The sequence below is a fragment of the Sorex araneus genome, chromosome 3 (genome assembly GCF_027595985.1).
Source record: "Sorex araneus isolate mSorAra2 chromosome 3, mSorAra2.pri, whole genome shotgun sequence".
In the NCBI taxonomy this organism is placed as follows: domain Eukaryota; kingdom Metazoa; phylum Chordata; class Mammalia; order Eulipotyphla; family Soricidae; genus Sorex; species Sorex araneus.
The window spans coordinates 193,100,955-193,122,809 of record NC_073304.1 but is presented as its reverse complement, the minus strand read 5'-3'; the positions used below and the strand labels follow the sequence as shown (position 1 = coordinate 193,122,809).

Below are 21,855 nucleotides of genomic sequence, written 5' to 3'. Positions count from 1 at the left end.
AGAATATACAGAGAAAGTCTTCGGGGCCATGAGAAGCATTCTCATCGAAGGCACCAAATTTGAAGGAAAAGCCATTACTCATGAAGGCAGGGCTAGACTGGGTGTGTGGCCGCACGTGTGGTCCAGCGGCCTTTCTGGAGGCTGAGCTGTCCGGGACTGTCTGCTGTCTTGGCACCCTCCCGTGTCCTAAGACCGTTCCTGGCAGCTGGTCGGAATCCAGGGCAGTTCTCTCTGTGCTATTACTTTACTTCAGGAGTACTTACCTTAAACGGCAGTTGTGTTTCCTGCGCGTGTGTCCAAATGCCTGTTCTATAAATCAATCCTGTTTTCAGGGTAATTTCCAAGCTGCTTCATCTTCCTAGGAGGCAGCTGTGAAGATGGCCGTGGTGCTCTCGAGAGCTAGTACGGGAGCATCTTCCAACCCAGACTCGCTTTTGAGGAGTTAATGGTTATAAGCGAGTGATGATGCAGAGAACTCATAGCAACATCACCTCCCATCTGTGAAGTATTGTACACTTTCCAAAAATCTTTCACGCAGTTCTATTTAAAGGTAGGTAGGGCTGATAAGGGCTTTGCTATATAAAAGCGTCTATTTAAAGGAACTCAGTGTCAGAAATAAAGATCCTTTTGTAATGCAGATGAACCCATTCAGGTGTGACTCTGTGCCAGGTTTTAATGGTTTGTCTGGAGCGCCTGTGTTTCTGCTTCACCTGCCCAGGTCTCTGCTCCTCGCTTGCTTATGACAGTGCCACCTGGGACCTTTGCATGTTTCCTGAAGCGTGGGCCACCAAGGTGAAGATTTGAGAGACGTGTTAGGTGGCACCTGAATATGGGTTTTGAACTTTAGTAGATTAACATGTATTAGAAAAAAATAGAACTTGCGCATGTCTCGCCTCTGTGATTTCAGACATGCTTGGGGTAAGACCTAGGAGAACCTAGCTGTGGGAACTGGAGAGATAAGACAGTGGGTAGGATGCTTGCTTTGCACGTGGCCAACCTGGGCTTGATCCCCAACACCTCATATGGCTCCCTGCGCCCCGTCAGGAGTAATCCCTGCATGCAGAGCAGGAGTAAACCCAGAGCACCACTGGGTATGGCTCAAAAACAAAAAGGAAAACCTAATTGTAGAGCCAGGGAGATGCTCAATGAGCTGGAGCACAGGGGGCCTGGGTTTGATCCCCGCTACTGAATAGTCCTGTAACTACCCTCAGGGAATGACCCCTGAGTACCACCAGGTGTGACCTCCAAATAAAGCATGAGAAAAAGGCTTGTTGTCAGTCACAGTGCTAAGGAGATAACAGTGCAGGTGGCATGTATGGGAAAGCTGTGGAGGTAGGGCATGGATCCCTGAAGTCAGCACTGTCTGCTGGACCCTGGGGAGTTCTGTGTAAAGCCTGGGTGTGCAGGAAGCCTGGGCCATCCCTCCCTGTGGGCCTGGGGCCGGAGAGCGTGGCGCATGACCCTGCCTTGTCTGCACTCAGATAAGAGCTGGCTGTCGTGGGGTTGGAGCCGGGCATGGGCAAGCCGCCACCCGAGTGGAGCTGCTCTGAGCAGATCCTGCTGGAGCTTTCTGCCCGTCAGCTGAATCCTGCTGTCTGCAGAGTCCCTTGGCTCAGCCTTGGCGTTGCAGCTGGCCCTGCCTGTCCTGTCCCCGCTGCTGTCTTGGAGGAGGTGGAGATTCATAGAGATTGAGTCTTAGCTTGGCCCAGACTCAAACCTTCGGCGGCTTTATTTAGCCCTGAACTCCACAGAATACCCGCCCAGAGCTGGTCAAGCCTTGCTTGGAGATACCCATCAGAGTCACCCGACCCCGTGGACGTGGGGGGCCGCCTCGTGCTGCCCCCGTGAGCCCGGCAGCTCCTGTGAGACGCTGGAGCTGAAGGAGTCCCACGGCTGTTTCATAAGTCCGGCTCAGAGAGGAAGTGGGGATCGTGCCTTTCAGAAAACGGCTTTCCTGTTGGGGGGCCTGCAGGGAGCACAGCACTGGCGGTGGGCGCCCTTCAATGCTTTGGAAGATGTGGGGCATCTGGGCACCGGCTGAGACGGTCTCCCCCATCTTTGAATCCCCGTGCCAGGCACGGCGTGGGAAACGATGAGTCAGTGAGTGTGGAGACCTGGCTTTAAGGCGATTAGGGCCCCGCGAGCAGGGAGCCAGCAACTGCGAATTTCCAGATAATTCTAAAGCAGGAGCAGGTGGGGTCAGAGGGAAGCAGAGAAAAGGTGGAAGAGGGTATTGGTGGTAACTGAGCAACGGGCCTCCCTCCCCTTAGTGAAATCCACGGAATTTGTCTTCATACCTCCTCCCCCGCTGCGCTGGCCAGACCTTGACGATGAATGTGCCCGGGATAGGAACTCTTTGGGGGTACATTTCGGTACCTTTTGGAGAGCACTTTCAAGATTGGACTCCGAAGAATGGGCATGCCGCTGAGTGAGACAGTGTGTGCTTTGCATACATGTCCCCCCGGCAAAAAAAAAAAAACAGATTGTGTTCATTGAGGTAGTGAGACATCTCTTAAGAGTAAGGATCTTGCTGAAATGGGGTGTCAAGGAGCAGCTGAGGGTGCTGTGAAACCCCAAATCTTCCCCCAGGCCTCGTTCAACCAGCTCCGCAGTAGGTTCACAGGTGTGATCCAAGCAGCTTCCTTTAACAGGTATTTATTTGCCAAGTCCTCAGGCTAACCCGTGACTGGCCACGGGCAGGAGGGGAGTGGGGCTCAGTCGGAAGGGTGGCACTAGCCTGATGGAGGGTTCCCCATTTGGCCCACTTGGTGGCAGCTGTTTTATGTGATGTGCAGGGAGACCAGCAGGGCCCTGGTCCTGAGCCAAGGCTGGGGTCAAGGCTCCAGCTAGGATCTCGTTCCGGGGAGGGAGCCGCCTGCCGGCAGTGGCCCAACTCCAGGCAGCCGCAGCCTCTGGAGGGGGGCGGCAGGAGCACCTCCCAGATCATGGGATTCCAGTGAGTTAATCTGTGGAAAGAGCTTAGAACAGTGCCTGGTACCCGTGACGCCATCAATAAATAATTTCTGCCCTCCTTCCCTACAGCGTGGCACCCATGCTGCCTTGCTAACACTGCTAAAATAAATCACCCCAGGTTTATTATCCTAACACAATACGAAATTATTCTCTGAAGTCGGAACGGAGCAGCAGGGCTGTGTTCCTCTTAGACATTCTAAAGGAAAGAATCCCTTCCTTGCCGTTTCTAGCAGTCCTGAATTCCTGGGCCGTGCAGCATCTTGCAACATTGCAGTCGGTATCTGTCCCCTGTCCCCTATCCCCAAGGGTGGTCGTGTTGATCGTCACTACGGGCCCTTCCACTGCCTTGGGGTCCAGGTTCTCCTGAATCAGCCAGGAAAATCTCCTGTCTGAAAATCCTAACTCTGTCCATTCTGAAGTCTCTTTTTTGCCATGTAAGGTAACACGTCCTACATGTCACTGGGGGGACAGGACATCTTTTGCTGGAGGTTGTGCTTCTGTCTCAGCATCAGATAACATTTCAGAGGCCTCCAGCACAAATCTGCTAAATGGGTCACTGATAAAAGGCCAATGATTCAGTCCCTCCCTGGGGGCAAGGGCGGGAACTCCCTCCCGAACATGCCCGCCAGGCAGGTGTACAGCTGCTGAGAGTGGTTCAGCTCTGGACTTTCAGATTGTGAGATGGCAGAGTGGGTCGGGTGCTCGCCTCGTGTGTGACTGACCTGGGTTCTACACCTGCACCCTGTATAGGTCCTTCGAGGCCTAGCAAGGGGCAGTACCCGAGTGCAGAGCCAGGAGTAACCCCTGATCACTGCTGGGTGTGGCCCCTAAACAAACAAAAAGGAGTCAAAGTTCAGAGACCATAGTACTCCTGACTGCTGCAAAGGCGCTCTGGTTCCTGCGGGGATTGGAAGCGTCGGGAAGAGCACTGGGGGCTACTGACGTGAAGAGTGAGCTAGGCTCCATATCACAGTTTGCCCTCAAATGTTTATTATTGGGGAGGGGGCCTCTATCTGGTATTGCCAGGGACAGAAGCCTGGACCTTGTGTGTGCTCTGCATGTGGCCTGGGGTTTGAGCCATACCTGGCAGTGCTGAGGGCTCCCTCCTGGCAGTGCTCAGGGGAGAATATGTGGTGCCGGGGGATCAAACCCAGGTCTGCTCAGGTTAGTGCCCTCCCTGCTGTACTGTCTCTCTGGCCGAAGCCGATTTTACTTTACCTTACTGCTTCCCAGTGTCTTTCTCTCCTGCTGAGAGAGCCGGGGCGATGGTGTGCTTGTTTCCCGTTGTACCTACGGGAATTCTGTGTATGTTTGTAGGACACACAAGTAAGGGGTCAGTGACCTGGTTGAATTCCTAGAGGATCCTGTTTGGTGGTAGGGGTAGTCAGTCCTTGAGCAGTGCTGGGCCTACGTGGCGTTCTCAAAGGGTTACCCTGAGGCGGATGTGGACAGGAGGGAGGCGAGGGGAAGAGATGAGCCAGAGGAATCGGGCAGCCGCAGAGGATGCTGTGAGCTTCTGCCATACCAGCAGGGAGGGCGGAACGGAAGGAAGGACACTTAGGAGAGACCAGCAAGAACACTGCCACAGCTGCGAAGGGCTTGGGGGCTGAGTGTGGGATGGGCATGTGGGGGAGGGAAAGAGAGGGGCCAGTAGTGACCCTAGGGGATCCTGGATGACAAGAAGACACATGCGTTTGGGCAGTCAGGAAGACGTGCTCCTTTCTGGCTCTTGCTCTGCGTCAGGCACGAATGAGTGGGCATTGTAGGTCCACTGAGGCAGGATCTTCACGGAGGCAGGAACTCTGCAGCAGCTGTAGGAGCTTGCCCGGTCTTGCAGATGGATGTGGCTCTCGGGAGCGGCTGCACAGGCTGGTCCATCTGTGGTGGGTCTGAGCCCTGGACGCAGCAGGATTCCACGAGAGATACAGCCAGAGGCCACAAGATGGGTGCTCCCGTGGCTCTTGCATCCGACACCCCTGCTCCTCCCAGCTGCTAGGCGACGGCTTCTGGCCATGTGCTGGCCCCACAGTGTCCTCCTGGCTGATAGGCCCGGCCTCAACATGACTGATTTCCCTTCTGGACTGCCTACAGTTGCCCCCAGCCCCTGTCCCTGACCCCACACCCATTGGACTGAGTCTTTTTTGGTTTTTGCTGTGTCTTTGATGCCCCGCGAATGAGCTCAGCACCTGTGTTCTCTTGTCCTCTATTAAAAGCCTGAATAAGAGGCAAGAGAGTTCATACAGCAGGTAAGGTGTGCTGGCCGTGCATGCCTGCCTTGTATGCAGCCAACCCAGGTTCATTCCCTGGCACCACATATGGTGCACTGAGCACTACTATTATGCCCCCCTCGAACAAAAAAAAATGAGACAATTTATTTCCAATCTGGGGGTTGGAGAGAGTATAGTAGTAAGGCACGTGGCAGATCTGGCTTTGATCCCCGGCATCACGTACGGTTGGTCTCCGAGCACCCCCAGGAGTGATCCCTCAGTGGCGAGCTAGGAGGAATCCCTGAGCACAGCCAGGTGTCACCCCCAAGTGCAGAACAAGAAAGCAAAGACTGAACAGGTAGGAGGATGAGTGGAAAGATACCAAATCATAAGGGCAAAGGTGGGCAAGAAAAAAAAAGCAAGAAGTTGGTGGTAGGAATGTGCCTGACTGCTTTTCTGGATAGTCAAAAATTTCTGGGGTGAGCTTATCTGGCTTTAATCCCCTCTGAAAGTATTTGTTGAAGAAGATGCAACTGGCTAGCTAATAGCCCCAATCCTGGGTTCCGGCCCCTCTCACGAGCTCTGGCTTCTGTTTGCTTTTGCACAGGTGGAAGCCGGGAAGGGCTTGGAGATGAGGAAACTGGTCCTCTCGGGATTTCTGGCCAGCGAAGAGATCTACATCAACCAGCTGGAGGCCTTGTTGCTGGTGAGTATGCCGTCTGGGGGCTTCCGGGCTCCTGTGGGACAGTGTCACTCTCCGGGATGGTGTTTGGAGTTGAAGAGGCAAAGGACCATTCCTTTGCCCCGGGAGGAGCCTGTAATTTTGCTGTGCTCACAGCACCGGGCAGCCATGGTCATTGGCAGAGTGACCCCGCATCTCTGCGTTCGGCTCTCCCTTACCTGCCCTGGGAAGGGTGGGGACCACAGCACAGCCAGGGCCCCACCTGGCCAACCTCCCCATGGCTCAGTGGGCCGGGCATTCCTCATTGGCCTCAGTGCTCTGTCCAGGTGGGGAACGCACCGTCCCCCAAGCCGTGTCTCCTGGCGTCAGGTGAGACCTCTGTGTCATGGCTGGACCATGTTTGTTTCCTCCCAGGAAAAGCGACCCCTGAGGCTCTGGGCCTGGGCCTGTGGGTAGAAGCTCTTCGTGTTGTTTTGAGAGGTGCCATAACTCCACAGCAGGAGACCCACCCGCAAAGGTGCCTCAGTTTCCTTTCCCAGACAGAGGCTTCACTCGGGGATCCGGCCCAGGAGGGGAATGTTCAAATGTTTTCCAAACATAAAAGGACTACACCAATGTAAGATATTTTTGCCTTTGAAGAAAGTGCTTATTAAATGTGTCTGGATATTATGCAGAGTGATTCTGACATGTAAAATCCCCTCCCTTGGGTGTCGCACGGTCTGACATAAGATCGTATCAGAAAAAATGAGGAATTGGGCGGGTAGATCAGTGAAAAGTCATTCTTACCAGAATCATGAGATGCATATTTATGTTCTCGCTGTGATCTGAGAAGCTTGTCACTTACTGCCCCAGGAGTGAGTATCTGAGTGCACAGATATGTTGCCACATGTGGGCAGCTGGTGGTGGAACACATCCGAAGTTGAAGGCACACCCTGTCACGTTTTCCAGGCGAGGGACAGTATGGCAGGTAGACAAGAATTCCGGTCTGGGATCAGAACTAGAACAAGACCTGACTGCCATAACTAGGCTATTTTTGACTCTGTTTTCAGACCATGAGCAGGTTGTGAAATCAGCAGTGTGTTGAGCGAGAACTTGGAAATGAGGAGAAAGAAAATACAATTAAAATAATCACTGTTTCTTGAAATGATTTACTTCGTTTTGGGGAGTTTTGTTCGTTCATTTTGGGGCCATACCTGGCGGTGCTCAGGGCTTCCTCCTGGCTCTGCACTCAGGGATCACCCCTGGCAGTGCTCGGGGGACTATATGGGATGCTGGGATCAAACCCAGGTTGACTGAGTGCAAGGCAAACCCCTTACCAGCTGTACTATTGCTTGGGCCCCTTAAAATGATTTTTGTTTATTACCTCTGGCTGTATGCTTATGGATCTCTTGTGGTAGAAGGGCTTGGGGAAATCATACGGTTACCAGGGAGCAAACCTAGGTTGCCACGTGCAAGGCAACTGCTCTACATGATGTACTTGAAATGTTTTTTGTTTTGTTTTGGGCCACACTCAGGCTGGGGACTACTCCCCGTGGAGGGACCAGGTGGTGTCAGGGATGGAGCACAGGGCTCTCCAGTGCAAAGCATCTGCTCCAGCCCTTTAAACCATCTTCCTGGCCCCTGTTTCTTAAAAAGCTTTGATTGGTTTACATCTGGGTAAGGGTGGACGTGTGTTCTCGTCCAGGCTATTATGTGTGTACTGTGGGTTTAAAACCTCTGGCTTTGGGCAAGCTCACAGAGAGTCATGAGTTTCAGTTTGTTTATCTGAAGATGAGAGATCATGCCAGGACCGAAAACACTGTGGCTTGAGATCCCTTTGGGGACCAGATCCCAATGCCAGGTGCCCAGGCACTTAAATGCTCGCTGATAGGAGGAGGCCAGTCAAGCAAATGGTTAGTCAGACTCACGTGAAATAGAAACTGTGGGTTGCTGGGCCCCGCTCCAGGGCGTAGACGAAGCGGCTGCAGAGATGCCGAGTGGCGGGAGGTCAGACAGAGGAAGCAGGCTTTGCGACATCACCCGGTGGCTCCCGGGCCAGACCCGCCACCTTTTCTACAACTGCAGGCCGGGCATGCTCTTCCTTCCGGGGCCGGCCGTGAGGGTTGCGTGCGTGGAGCTCTCCTAGAGCGTTGCCAAGTGGGAGCTGGTACCGCGCTGGGCGGAGGTGCAGGTTCGGGCCTGCTCCCGGGTGTCACCGTTCCCTTTCCCTGAAGGCAGGGGAGGCTCCTGCCGTCTCAGAGGCTGCACTAGGTTCCAGCTAGATGCCTCGTCTGTCATTGGGCCTAACGTGCGCTTCCGTTTGTCCTGGCACAGATAACTGATATGGAGGGCAAAGACACTCCTCCCTGACGTGCTCTGGCAGCTCCTGCCCCCGAGGCATCAACTGTGAGATGGGGACCAAGTCCTGAAGTGACCCAGGGCAGGCCCGGTCTCCCTGCACCCCTTGAAGGCCTGGTCTGTGACTTGCGCCCTCCCCTCCCCAGCCTCAGATGATAAGCCTTGGAGATAAGGAATCTAGCCCTCGCCCCTCCTCCCTGCACTGGCTGACAGAGACAGAGAGGGGGCGTGCCTTTCTGCCACCGGCCAGCTCGGTCTCTTCTCTCTTCTCCGGGCTGTGATCTGACAAGGGGCTTTAGAGGAAAGCAAAATCTCTCCTGTCCGGCCAGGCCCTGCTCCCACACTCCCAACTTCTCACACCCCTCCCCCATTCCCACAGCTCTCGGGTGCCTTCCGTGCTCCCCTGTTCTCAGCTTAACACTAACTGATACACAGACGCTGGGAGTGTGTGCCCAGGATTGTGTACAGATGCAGGCTCAGACAGGGACTGCAAGTGGCCTCGTCCTGCGCCCCGCCCCCCTAGCCCCCCGCCCCCACCCACCAGTGTTTGGTCATCTGGAATTGGCTCAGATTACCAGTGGAGGGCCTGGGAGCCTGGGTTGAGGTGGGGGCGAGCAAGGGAGGTGAGTCCCCCATGCTTGTAATTTGGCCTCACCCCCAGCACCCATGGTTCTTTCTCTCCTTGCCTGAGCCCCTGCCCGACCCTCTGCCATACTCCTCTGGCTGTTTGCTCTGCAGTCCTTCCTCCCAACTTTTCTTTTTTTGGCTTTCTTGGGTCATACTCGGCAATGCTCAGGCGTTACTCCTGGCTCTGCAGACAAATGGCTCAGAACCCCCTGGGCCCTTCTTCCTGAGAATCAGGAGTGACCTTGAGGTCACTTAAGAATCCTCTGTAAAAATCTGTCCCTCTGATTTCAGGGAGCACCAAGGCATCCTCCAGGCCCTCTGCAGCAGGAGTCTTTGGGGAGATGGGGCACTGGGACAGAGGAGCAGGTTGGGGGTGGGGGGTTCAGCCCAGATCGAAGCTGGGTGTTGGCTTGTCAATCCCCTGCCACACGCCTGTACTCAGACCTCCCAGGTCTAAACAACAGGGTCTGTGGCCAGTCAGGAACACTCACCCGGCACTGGCCTTCCCCCAAGTGAAATCAGGGGTGAACCAGAGGTCCCGGCCTTGTCGTGAGAACTTTCTGACGCCGAGCACAGGCCCTGCCCCCTGACCTGCATGTGTGCGTCCTTGCCTTCCTCTTTTGGGGACTGAGTGGGAAGTTGAGAAGGAGGGAGCTGTGTGTCTGTCCCTGCACGGGCAGTGGACCCAGGCTGCTCCTCGCCTGCCTGGCACTGTCCCCTCCCTACTGGCTTTGTTCCCACCTCGGTGCCCATCGCAAAGGCAGAGACAGGGATGAGCTGGTTCTGGTGGGTTCTGGGCAGCTCAGACCCTCCCCCGATCCTGGCCGTATCTGAAGCATCAGCTCCGACTGTGGTCCCCAGGCAGCTTTGTCCCCTTCCCGGAGAACCAGAAGCCCCCTGAGTGTGGCTGCTCTCGGAGCACCCGTGTCCCGAGGGAGAGAAGCTTCCTTCCTGCCCTGTCCTGGCTTCGCAGCCCCGCTCTCCCGGCCCCAGGCCTTCACCTTCCAAACCCTGTTCCCTCGCCCCCCTCTGGAGTCCTGCAGTCCTGTCCTGCCCGCCTTGCCTCATCTGCTAGTTGCCTTTGTCTCGGTCCAGTTTAGCCAAGTAGATTATGTCCCAGAGCAGTGATCATGAGTCATAAAAATAATCTTCCAAAAAGAAAATTGGAAAATCGTTCTCCTGCTTAAACCCCTCCCGGGAATGCTGTGCCCTGGCACGGAATTCAAAGCTTCATTCCCAGCCTGCCTGCCCACCCCCTGTCGCTCTCCCCTTCTCCCTCTCTCCTCCCGGGGCCCTGCCAGCGGGCGTGCTGCTTTCTCCCAGCTCCTCCTGTACCAAGCCTGTTCCTGCCCAGGGGCTGGCACTGAGGAAGCTGCCTGGAATAGTGTCCCTGCTTCTGTTTCCGGCAGCTCCCTTCCTAGGGAACTGGCCGCACCATACCCCCCCGCAACCCCCGCCAGCTCTCCCCCGATTCAGGCCTCCCTTTGGCCTTGCAGGGAGGAGGCGGGTTTTGTGGATCAGTTAATGCCAGCGTCTGGCCACACCTTAGGTCCTTGAAACATTCTTTGTGAATAGCGATAACGGTTTCTTCAAACCGTTATTGATTCCCTTCTATGTGCCAGACACATACTAGGCACTTGACATAAATGATGGCTGTTCTTCTCAGCGTTCTTGAGAAGGGAATATGATCCCGGTTTTACAAATAAGGCTGCTGAGTAACTCGCCTGCGCTTCTGCTTGGGGAGGTGGGACTCCCCAGCGGTGCTCAGCAGCACGCTTCCAGGGCCAAGTTGTGTCAGGGAAACAACTTGGCACCCCCTGCTCCAGCCCTGTGAACCGTCTCCCCAGCTAGCCTGCAGAACTGGGGGCCAGACCCATCTGCACGCAGGCTGTGCGAGTCGGGTGGACAGACCCTACTTCCCCTGCCTGCTCTGTGGCAGGTTCTAGGACCTCTGCGGGGTGGCCTTGGGGACTGTAGCTGGACCACTAGAGACCCAGGGAAGGTCTCAGCCACTTGGAGATGTGGTGGTGGTTGTTTGTGTATGGGCCATCTTGTTAGTGCTCAGGGGTTACTCCTGGCTCTGCACTCAGGGATCACTTTTTGGCGGGGCTCAGGGGACCCTATGGGGTGCTGGGAATTGAACTTGGGTCACCCGCATGCAAGGCAAATGCCCTGCCTGGCTGTCCTATCTCTCCAGCCCCTCAACTTTGAGTTGCTAACAGCATCCCTCTTCTGGATTCTGAATTCCACGCCCTGTTCAGGTGATTTGGAGAGCCGCAGGCCCACTGCAGGAAGAGTTCCCAAGCCTCGCTACTCCCTGTCCTCTGCAGGGCTCTCAGGGACAGTGTCAGCTCCCAGCCAGTGTTGGGACCTCCCCTCCCCTCCCCTGCAGGGCTCCAGTGTCCTGATGTAGACCAACAGAGAGACAGGGCGGTTTTATCCCTCGTGCCAGCCTTGGCACTGAGAGACATCTGAGATTACCCGGGCTTGGTACAGATGGTTCTGATGGTGGGGCCGGGTGCTGCCTGCTTGCGCGCCCGCTCTCAGGCTGGGAACTGACCACCAGGACAGGAGAGGTCAGTCTGATCTCTGAGATGCCCCCTGCAGGTGCTAGCCTCCTCTTCTTTGTCTCAGAAGGAAGTAGCTTAGGGGGCTGCAGTGACCAGATCAGGCTTCCGTCCACAGCCCAGTGTCCAGGGCACCTGGCTTGGAGCACGAGCTGTTGCGAAGAGAGATCTTGCATCTGGTTGTGCGCACATGCAGCCTGGCATCAGGGTGCTGTGGGCCCTCGGGAAGGGGGGGGGTCAGGGAAGAGTGCCAAGGGGCTTCCGCTCGGGCCAGGCTGCTGTGGGAGGGCAGTGCCTGGGCACCAAGCGCAGTCCAGGCGCCCTGTGCTCAGAGCACTGTCTCGGTGCCCGGCTCACCGACACTGCTTATTTGCTCTCACGCCTGTCTGCCCTTGCTTCCTCCCTCTCCCAGCCCATGAAGCCCCTGAAGGCCACGGCCACCACCTCCCAGCCCGTGCTCACCATCCAGCAGATCGAGACCATCTTCTACAAGATCCAGGACATTTACGAGATCCACAAGGAGTTCTATGACAACCTCTGCCCCAAGGTGCAGCAGTGGGACAGCCAGGTCACCATGGGCCACCTCTTCCAGAAGCTGGTGAGTCTTGGTTTGGGGCGGGAGCTCAGCACAGCTGCTGAAGCCAGAGGAAGCGTGCGGCTCCTCCACTGTGCCCCCCCACCTCCACCTCCGAGGAATCCTCGAGTGCTCTGAGGAGGCTGGGACTGGTGGGGGGGGCGGGGGGCAAGTCCAGGACTGGAACAAAGGTCCTGACCTCAACTGACGAGGGTGTATACCCAGCAGACTGGCATCCCCTACCCTGTGCTGCTTCTTCACGCTCGCAGTTTGGGAAGACCATGCCAGTGACCCCAAGTCTGCAGGGTCCCCGGGGTGTAGCCTTCTGCTGTGGGAGGGCCAGTGAGGAGGTGGGATCTGGGTGCAGACTGAAGCTGGGGAAGCTGCCCAGGGGCTGCTGCTTCCCAGGGCTTCCCTGCCATCCTGCCCCCTCACTCTGTGTCTGTCCCCTAAAACTTCTGCCGGCGCAGCTTGCAAGAAGGAAACCGGAAGCCAGAGCCACCATGCTTAGGCTCCTACTTGAATGCCGTCCCTGGAGCCCACTTCTTTAATGCTCACTCCACCCCCAGCACCCCCTGCTGGCACCCTTGACCTCAGCCTCCTCTGCCCTCCTCACCTGGACCCTTGGGGCAGAGCGTGAGTGGCTCCTCCCTCAGGAGAGAGCTCTCCTGACTCCTGATGCCTGTGCTTCTCCTCTGCTCCTGTCCCTTCAGAGGCTCCCCTTGCCCACGGGGCTTCTAAGGGCCCAGCCCTGGGGCATGGCTCAGGCCACTGCCACCTTACCTAACAAGCAGCTTTCCCTCTCAGTTCCTACCGCAGCACTCTTGGCCTCTCTGAACTTGTTGAAATGTCCTTCCCTGTTTTACCTGGCTTCCACTGACCAACTCCCAGCTTAGAATTGATGTTCCTAGGAAGTCATTCACAGTTCATTGAAGGAAGTCTCTTTGCTTACCCCCTCCATGACTACTTATAACTGCCTGAGACATAGGGGGATAGCCTGCGTTTTCTTTACTAGACCTCTGAAAGCATCCCATTGCTCAGACACATGGGTGGACGGATGGCTGGGTGAATGGATGGATGGATGGATGGATGGATGGATGGATGGATGGATGGGTGGATGGGTGGATGTGTGGGTCAGTGGCTGAGTGAGTGGAGGGTGAATGGATGGATGGATATGTGGGTCGATGGGTGAGTGGGTAGATAGGTGGATGGATGAATGGTCGGATAGATGGATGGATGAATGAATAGATACATGGATCGGTGTGGATCAGTGGGTGGGTGAGTGGATGCATGCATTCATATGTGCATGTGTGGATGGATGGGTATTGAGTAGAGAGATGGGTGAGTAGGTATGTGGTAGATACATCATGATGTTGACCTTGGGGACAAGAAAAATCTTGGAAAGGGCATTGAGGGGGACATCACAGAGTCTGAGGCCTGTGCCCCGAGAGATCAGTATTGTAAAGATAAGTGCAGCTTTCAGAGCCACGTCACCACTGTTAGAATTCCAGTTTTGCCAGAGATTAAACCTGTGACTTTGGATTACTTACCCAATCCCTTTGTGACTCTGAAAAATGATAAGAGTAACATTTACCTCATTGGATTGTTGCAAATTGGCTTGCTGTGAAGACTGAGTTAAGACCTATGAATCAAATTGCTCTAAAGACTGAGTTAAGACCTGAAAAATGTGCATTAGAGGAGGTGCTTCGAAAAGCATTATGACAAGGAAAGGCCATACTGAGGTCCAGATAGAGCCGGAGAGCTTGGCCCCCCCATACACAGTTCAGGGCGTTGAACTCCACACACACACACACACACACACACACACACACACACACACACACACACACACACACACACACACACACACACACACACACACACACACACACACACACACACACACACACACACACACACACACACACCCCCAACCATCACTCTTGCTTGGTCCCAGGAGCCGGAGAGCTTGGCCCCCCCATACACAGTTCAGGGCGTTGAACTACACACACACACACACACACACACACACACACACACACACACACACACACACACACACACACACACACACACACACACACACACACACACACACACACACACACACACACACACACACACACACACACACACACACACACACACACACACACACACACACACACACACACACACACACACACACACACACACACCCCCAACCATCACTCTTGCTTGGTCCCAGGAGCCTGAGCTAATTGGGTAGGGGAGGGAGCCCCTCTTAGCCCCCAGGACAGCTGAAGAGAGCAGATGGGGAAGGGGGTATTGGGGGGGCCCAGACCGTAGTCAAAGAGGTTCCTCCCTCCTTTATCCTGTGGACCTTGTAGTCAGTCCCTAGGGTCCCCCATTCTGATCCCAGCTCTGAGAGGACCTCGTCAGGAACTGACTGCCCCTGCCCCAGTAAGGCCCCACGGCTGCAGGCTCGGGCCAGGGTGGAGCAAGGCGGGCCGGGCATCTGGAGGCAGTTTCCTTTCAGCTGGTCTCTGGGTATTTGATTATCCATTACCCAGAGAAGGGAATTAGCATCTCTGTTGTTTGTTTTATGAGATCACCCCAGTGCCAAGCTGCTGTTTCCAAGCAACCTCTACTTCCCAGTTAATAACCCTAGCAGGTCGGCCCCGACAAGGGCGCACTGTGGGGAGGGCAGTGCCCAGGCTGGCCCTGCCAGGTGGCTCACACCCTGCTCCTCCTCGGAGAGCCAGACAGCCCGGGGCGGGCTCTCCTGGAAAGGGACCCTCGCTCTGCCCCTCCAAGGCTGATCACCCAGCTGGTCTCGAGCTGGCCTGGGCTTCTCCATGGTCATCCTGGTTCTCGTTTCCATTCTGGTTCTCCTGCCCCCCTCCCCATCTCACCACTTTCCTCAGAGTTCTGTCTCTGCCCTGGGGGAGTTCAGATCCTCACCCTCACCTCTGTGGGGAGTTGCCCGAGAATCCTCAGGATTCTGCAGAGAGCAGAGTGGTCTGAGATGCTTGCTCCCCCATTCAGCATGTGCAACACACTACGTACAGGTAGCCAGAAAGATTTCCGTCTGGGAGAGAAAGCATGCCAGATGGAGAGGAAGAATCGTTCCCCTCCACCTTCCTCTCACCCCCCCTCTGCTCAGCCGAGAAGCAGCTACTGGCCTCAGCAGGCTGCATTTTGAATTTCAGCACACGTCTGTGTGTTTTGTGGCACTGCACGTTCCGTTACTCTGTACTCATAGCTTCCAGGCGTGCAACCATTCGCAGATGTAGTTAGGCCTGCGATGGCGACATCTGTCCGGAACATGCTAGGCTTTTATTCCATCCTCTTGTTCCCAACACAGTGCAGTCAAACAGCTATTTACATGGCATTTCCATCCTATCAGGCATTGTAAGTAAATTTAGAAGAGATTTAAAGCATTGGGAAGGTTACCTAGGTTATATGCAAATACTCTTGATATTTGATAAAAGGAACATTTTACTCTGCTGGGTCCTGGGACAAATAAAACTATGAAATGACTTTCAAGCATTTTATATCATCTGTGTATAGTAGGTGTATATATATGTATATATTATACATGTACATATATGCTTGTGTACATACATACATGTATTAAAAACATAGTGTGTATACATATGTATGTATATACACATATACATATATATGGTTTTGGCCTACACCTGGCTTTGTGCTCAGGGGTCACTCCTGTGCTCGGGGGAGCATATCCCCCGAGCTGGGCATTGAACCCAGGTCATCCATATGCAAGGCAAGTGCCCTACTGTACTATCTCTCCAGCCCTCATGTGTATTTTGTAATTAGCTAAGAGTTTATAATTTACTCATTTTGAAATGTTGTGTCATTGGAACTACACATAGATCCCATTTGCTTTTTTAAGGGCGATATGGAGTCGGGTTCCCTGCTGATGAGCAGATTCTGAGAGGAGGGGGCATGACTATAGACCCCGCTCACACCTGTGTCCATCCATGCAAGTTCCTCCAAAGACACGCTTTCGGAAGCCCTAGTGTAAGCCACATGGCTCGTCTTCAGCTCCTAGCATTCATACTGCTGAACACAGAAGTAACAGACAGAAGGTGGAGAAACAATGTAGTGGGCAGGGCGCTTGCCTTGCACACAGTCTTCCCCGGTACCCATACGTACCCCTAAACCCTGCCAGGAGTGATCCCTGAGCACAGTAAGCCCTGAGTACCTCTGGGTGTAACCCCCAAACCAAACAATGAATAAATAAATAGCAGAGGGCGAGAGGGAAACAAGTAGCAGAGGCAAGGGGAGGGTTCTTGCCCTGGGTGCAGCTATCCCGACACTCCCCAGAGCCAGTATGCACCCCCAGCCCAGAGTCAGAAGTGATCCCTGAGCTCGGCTGACTGTAGCTAAATACCAAATAGCAAAAAATTAATGTTAAGAATGTATTTTATTGGGCCCGGAGATTGACTCAAGTGGTTGAGTACATGCCTGACGTATGCAGGGCCCTGGTTTAATCTCTGGCCCTGCTTGGACCCCTTAGACCTTTACGAATAGTCCTGGGTCCTCAAGCACCATTGGATATAAAACAGTAGAAATTAAAATATAGGGGCCGGAGTGATAATACAGTGGGTAGGGCGTTTGCCTTGCACATGGCCGACTTGGGTTCGATTTCCAACATGGTCCCCCAAGCGCCCCCAGGAGTAATTCCTGAGTGTGGAGCTAGGAGTAACCCCTGAGCATCGCTGGGTGTGACCCAAAAAGCAAAAGAAAAAAAAAGAAGGAAAGAAAGAAAAATTAAAATATATTTTATTTAACCTATAACATCATTTAACATAATCAATATTTAAAAATCAAGCTCATTACATTTCTTTCTTTTTTAAATTTTTTTTTAATTTTGGGGGTCCTATCCAGGGTTACTCCTGGCTCTGCACTCAGGAATTACTCCTGGCAGTGTTCAGGGGACCATATGGGGTGCCAAGGATCGGACCCAGGTTGGCTACATGCAAGGCAGATGCCCTGCCTGCATTCCTTTTTATATCTCCAGCCATTGAGATGGGGGTGGAATTTATACAGTTCAGGCACCATGGGCAGCTAGTGGCTTCTGCACTGGCCAACAAAGTGCTGGACTCTGAGTGTTGAAGGGGTTTGATGATTTGTTATCAACTCAACAACTTACTCTCCAAACAATTATGCTCTTGTGCACCTCACCGCCCCCCAAGACTGTAAAAGTTGCCACTTCCTCACGTGCCTTTTTATTTTATCGATCAATTGATTTTGGTTTTTGAGTCACACCCAGTGATGCTCAGGGGACCATGTGGTGGTGGACGTCAGACTCAAACCTCCTGCATGCAGAGCACGTGCTCAGCCCCTGCGGTCTTCCCCAGCCTCCTCCACCCCCACATTCCTGCAAGTGCTTAATATCATTAGACTTTTAAATTTTAGGCAGATTGATGGGTATGAAATGGTATCTCATGGTTTTAATTAGAATCTCCACCCTGTGCTCCCCTAAGAGGAAATGCATATGAAGGGTCCGGAGAAAGCGTTCGTGAATATTTGAGGGACTGAATTAACGAATCTCAGTTTCTCCCTTTGGAAAAAGGGATGTGGCATCTGTTGCCTCCCAGAGGAGGTGAGGCTTGTGTGGCCATAAAATCATGGAAGACTCTGCTGTGTTCAGACTGACATGCAAACGCATAGTGAGACAGGTCCCTTGAGTCTCCTCTCCTGGCGCCCCCCACACACACTCATGGGAGGCTGGGCAAGGGGGGACCGGGCCCTTTAAACGCCGCCCCACACACTCAGCCTGGGGAGCTTCCCCTGCGCCAGCCCTGTCCGGGCTGCGGAGGAGGTGTGAGGCATTACCCGAGGCATTACCCGGCTGCAAACCCTGTGAGACCTTGCCGGTGCTAAATATAGCTCAGTGCTGTGATGAGTTGAATTTCTGGCGTGCCAACAAAGGCCCTGCCCTGCTCCCCATCCCCCAGTACCCCCTTTAGTAACCTCCTAGATCGGCTGAACTGGTTTCCATGGAAACTGCCCGGTTCAAAGGGATGCGGTAGTAAGGCGCATCCTGCCTCCTCCCAGCCAGCCGTTTGGAGCCGAGTCAGAGGTTGCGAGTGCCACGGGTTTCGGGCAGGTGCTGGGGTTTAGCTTGCATCCATTCATTAATCCTCTCTCCCCATCCCGCGCCTGCCCTCCACCCCCCTCCCCCCTGCAGGCCAGCCAGCTCGGCGTGTACAAAGCGTTTGTGGATAACTACAAGGTCGCTCTGGAGACAGCCGAGAAGTGCAGTCAGTCCAACAACCAGTTCCAGAAGATCTCAGAGGTGGGCACTCCCCGACGCCTCTCTCTGGCTGCTCCCCGACCTCTCTCCCCGGATGCTGGGCCTCGGGGGCCGCTCCGAGCCCTCCCGCCTTTGGCCTCTCCTGCCCTGCTTGTCCGTTCAGGAGCGGCTTTTCCTGATGGTTAACAACACTCAGCCTGACATTTGCTTACTTGCACTTGACATTTTCTCTCAACATAAGAATATCAATTTGTTTGCTTTTGTTATTGTTTTAGGTTAGAGAAAGGAATAGGGGAGATTAAAAAAGAGAGAGAAAAAAAGGCAGTGCGCTTCCCACTGGGGGTACTCAAGGCCCTTTCTTCCTTTCGCCTCTGTCGCTTCTTTGGGGGCCGGGCCACACTCTGCAGTGCTCGGGGCTTACCGCTGGCTCTGTGCTTGGGGTGTACTCCCGGCCCAGGGGACCACATGAGGTGCCGGGTATCAAACCCGACCCACTGCACTGTGCTTCCTTGGCCTCTGTTTCCTCTTCTGTGGAACAAGGTCTGGATTCCTTCAGATGTTCACAAATTTGTCTATAAAAATTACCTGGGGGGGGAGCCGGAGCAATAATACAGCGGTTAGTACAGCTTGCACGCAGTTGACCCAGGTTCGATCCCCAGCATCCCACATGGTCCTCCCGAGTACCACTAGGAGTAACCCCTGAGCATTGCCGGATGTGACCCCCCAAAAAAAGCAAAAAGCAAAAAGAACTGCCTGGGGAGGAGGCCAGAGTGATAGTACAGTGGACGGGGCACTTGCCGTACACTCTGCTCCCTTGGGTTCAATCCCCGGCTTCCCACATGGCGCCCCCAAGCACCACCAGGAGTAAACCCTGACCACTGTTGACTGTGGCCCATACACAGAAAGAACCGCCCGGGGAACGGTTCAGAATTCAGAGACAATACAGTGTGTAGGGTGCTGGCCTTGTACTCGGCCAACCCATGTTCGATCCCCAGCACCCCACCTGGTGCCCTGGGCCCCACCAGAAGTGAGTCCTGAGTGCAGAGCAAGAACAAGCCCTAAGGTCTCCCAGGTGTGACTCAGGTGCGCCTCCCCGAACCCCCCCACATACCCCGCCCTCCACCAGGTCTCAGGTCTTGGGCCAGGACGTTCTTTTCGTGGGCCAGCATAGTCCTTCCTCACCCCAGCCCCCAGCATGGCTGCCTGTGGCCCTTAGGAGAACTCTTTAAAATTAAATGCTGATCCATAGGGACCTTTCCTGGAATTTCAGGAGGTTTGGGGTAGGGGCGCCCCAACGTCTTAATTCTTCTATTTGACTGTATTTAAGCTGCCAGAGCTTCAGAAGGGTAAAGGGAATGCCCTGCCACAGGCTGCCTCCCCAGCCCCGGGGAGTTTGTGTGCTTCATTCAGCCCCCGGTAAAGTCTTCCTTGTTTGTTTTTTGTTTGGGGCTGGTGCGGGGAGGATACCGGCCAGAGCTGGGGGACCACATGATGCCGGGGATGGAACTGGGGGCTCCTGCATGCAGAGCCCGTGCCCCGGCTTCCGGCGCCATCTCCCTGGCCCTGCCCGGGAACTGTCTGCTCCGGAGTCTGTGAGGGAGCCTGGGCAGGTGAATTGCGCAGCCGCAGCCCCTCTGGCTGACAGATGCCTGTCCCTGCTGCCACCATCCCTCCGGACTCCCCCGCAGAGCAGAAATGGCCTTGCTGTCTGTGGACGCGTCTGTCCCGAAAGGATCCTGGCCCAGTGGTGACGCCTTTAGCCAAAAACATCTGTCTCACCCCACGCTGCTGGCCAGGCAGTTCAGGGCCCACAGCTCCAGCTGAGGAGGCAGGAGCCCGTGTTTGGGGTTGGGGGTTCCTTCTGCGCTTTCCAAGGTCCCGCCTCTCAGCCCCCCTTCTCAGCTTTCCTTTCTCGGCTCTGATGCTTGCAGGGTCATTTCTGTGAAATGTCTTGCTTATGGGTTATACCAGTCCAGTCAGTATACAGACTGGAGCGATAGCACAGCGGGTAAGGCCTTGCACGCACCGACCCGGGTTTGATTCCTCCATCCCTTTTGGAGAGCCCGGCAAGCTACCGAGAGTATCCCGCCCGCACGGCAGAGCCTGGCAAGCTACCCGTGGTGTATTTGATAGGCCAAAAACAGTAACAACAAGTCTCACAATGGAGACGTTACTGGTGCCCGCTCAAGCAAATTGATGCACAAAGGGACGACAGTGCTACAATGCTATAGGTTATATGCCCCAGTTTGCAGTTGGCTGAGAGGCAGCACAGAAGTTGGGTGGGGGCCGGAGCGATAGCACAGCGGGTAGGGCGTTTGCCTTGCATGTGGCCGACCCGGGTTCGATCCCCAGCATCCCATATGGTCCCCCAAGCACCGCCAAGAGTAATTCCTGAGTGCAAAGCCAGGAGTAACCCCTGAGCATCGCTGGGTGTGACCCAAAAAGCAAAAAAAAAAAAAAAAAAAAAGAAGTTGGGTGGGACACAGGTGGGTTTCTGGAAGTCAGGCTGAAACCGGGCTTGCTGGGCACCCTTTCCGCCTGCTCCGTGTCCATGGAGCCCGAGCACACAGAGGGGTCTGGGCTGTTTCTTCTCCCCAACTCTGGGGTCAGGTTGGGAGGATGGAGCCAGGGGGTGAAGCCCCCCCCGGGGGTGGACTCACAGGGCCAGAGGGACTATTTCCCCTCAAGGGGACAGCTGGGTGCCCTGCCCCGTTGACAGTGGCTCTGCAGGGCTGCCCGGTGCCCTGTCAGAGCCGAGGGGCAGGGGTCTCTCCTGATCTCTGTGTTTGGCAGAAGCCCCTGCCCTCCTCTGAGCCACCTGCCAGGTCCCAGAGGGCAGAGCCAGGCCCTCGGCCTGCTGTCAAGTGGCTTCTCCCCCTGATTCATGCGCTGATGCCGTTGCTTCCTGCTGGCACTGCCACTTAATTACTGCAATTAGACCCTGTTCTGCAGCTCCCATCTCATACCTCTGGGCAGCCCCGGAGGGGGCGTGTGGAGACAGATTTTGTGAAACTGGGACTTCAGGGTCCAGCCAGAGACACAGCCCGGAGGATCTGAGTCACACCCTCTTCTCCCCATCACGACCCCAGCTCTAGGCTCAGTTCGTGAGGGGGCGAGAGGGGGGTGCTTTCTCTGCCTAGAACCGGCCTGAGGCAGAAGGGAATGAGATGCTCCCAGATAGAGACCTTTGTCTCCTCAGGGGAGGAGCAGACAGTGTCACCTGGGAGCCTGACCTTGACCTCACCTTCCCCCTCCTCCCGCCAGCACCCCCCTGAGGCGCCCTCCTGCACTCTGCCTACCTAGTGGGGATTGTGTTACAGCTCCAGTTACAGGCCACACTGCGCAGTCTGCTGTCCACGGGCCAGTGTGGCTCCCTCTGCGTCCCTCACAGGCTAGGAGTCCCCCCACCTCCATATGGACAGGCCCTCGCTTGGTTGTCCTGGACGCTCAGCCGCTCGGTCCTGGGTGCGGCCCTACCTGCCACTGTCCACAAGTGTGTGGGGCTCATGCCCCGAGGGCCTCCCGTGCCCCGTCCTGTGCCCCGGGCTAATATGTCGGGGAAGCAGCACTCGGGAGCGGTGGGGACTCGAAGGAGGGGCTTCTTTCTCTGCAGGACCCTC

General features: G+C 55.0%; 1 protein-coding gene across 4 annotated transcripts in view; it reads left to right on the top strand.

Annotated features, from left to right (window-relative positions):
* ABR (ABR activator of RhoGEF and GTPase) overlaps window positions 1–21,855 on the top strand; it is a 198,509-nt gene that overhangs the window by 124,647 nt on the left and 52,007 nt on the right. For all 4 annotated transcript variants that reach the window (XM_055131987.1, XM_055131989.1, XM_055131988.1 and 1 more), the window contains 3 exons: window positions 5,788–5,886; window positions 11,806–11,991; window positions 18,170–18,277. In XM_055131987.1, coding sequence (XP_054987962.1) covers window positions 5,788–5,886; window positions 11,806–11,991; window positions 18,170–18,277 — 393 coding nt within the window. The remainder of the gene's footprint in view (window positions 1–5,787; window positions 5,887–11,805; window positions 11,992–18,169; window positions 18,278–21,855) is intronic.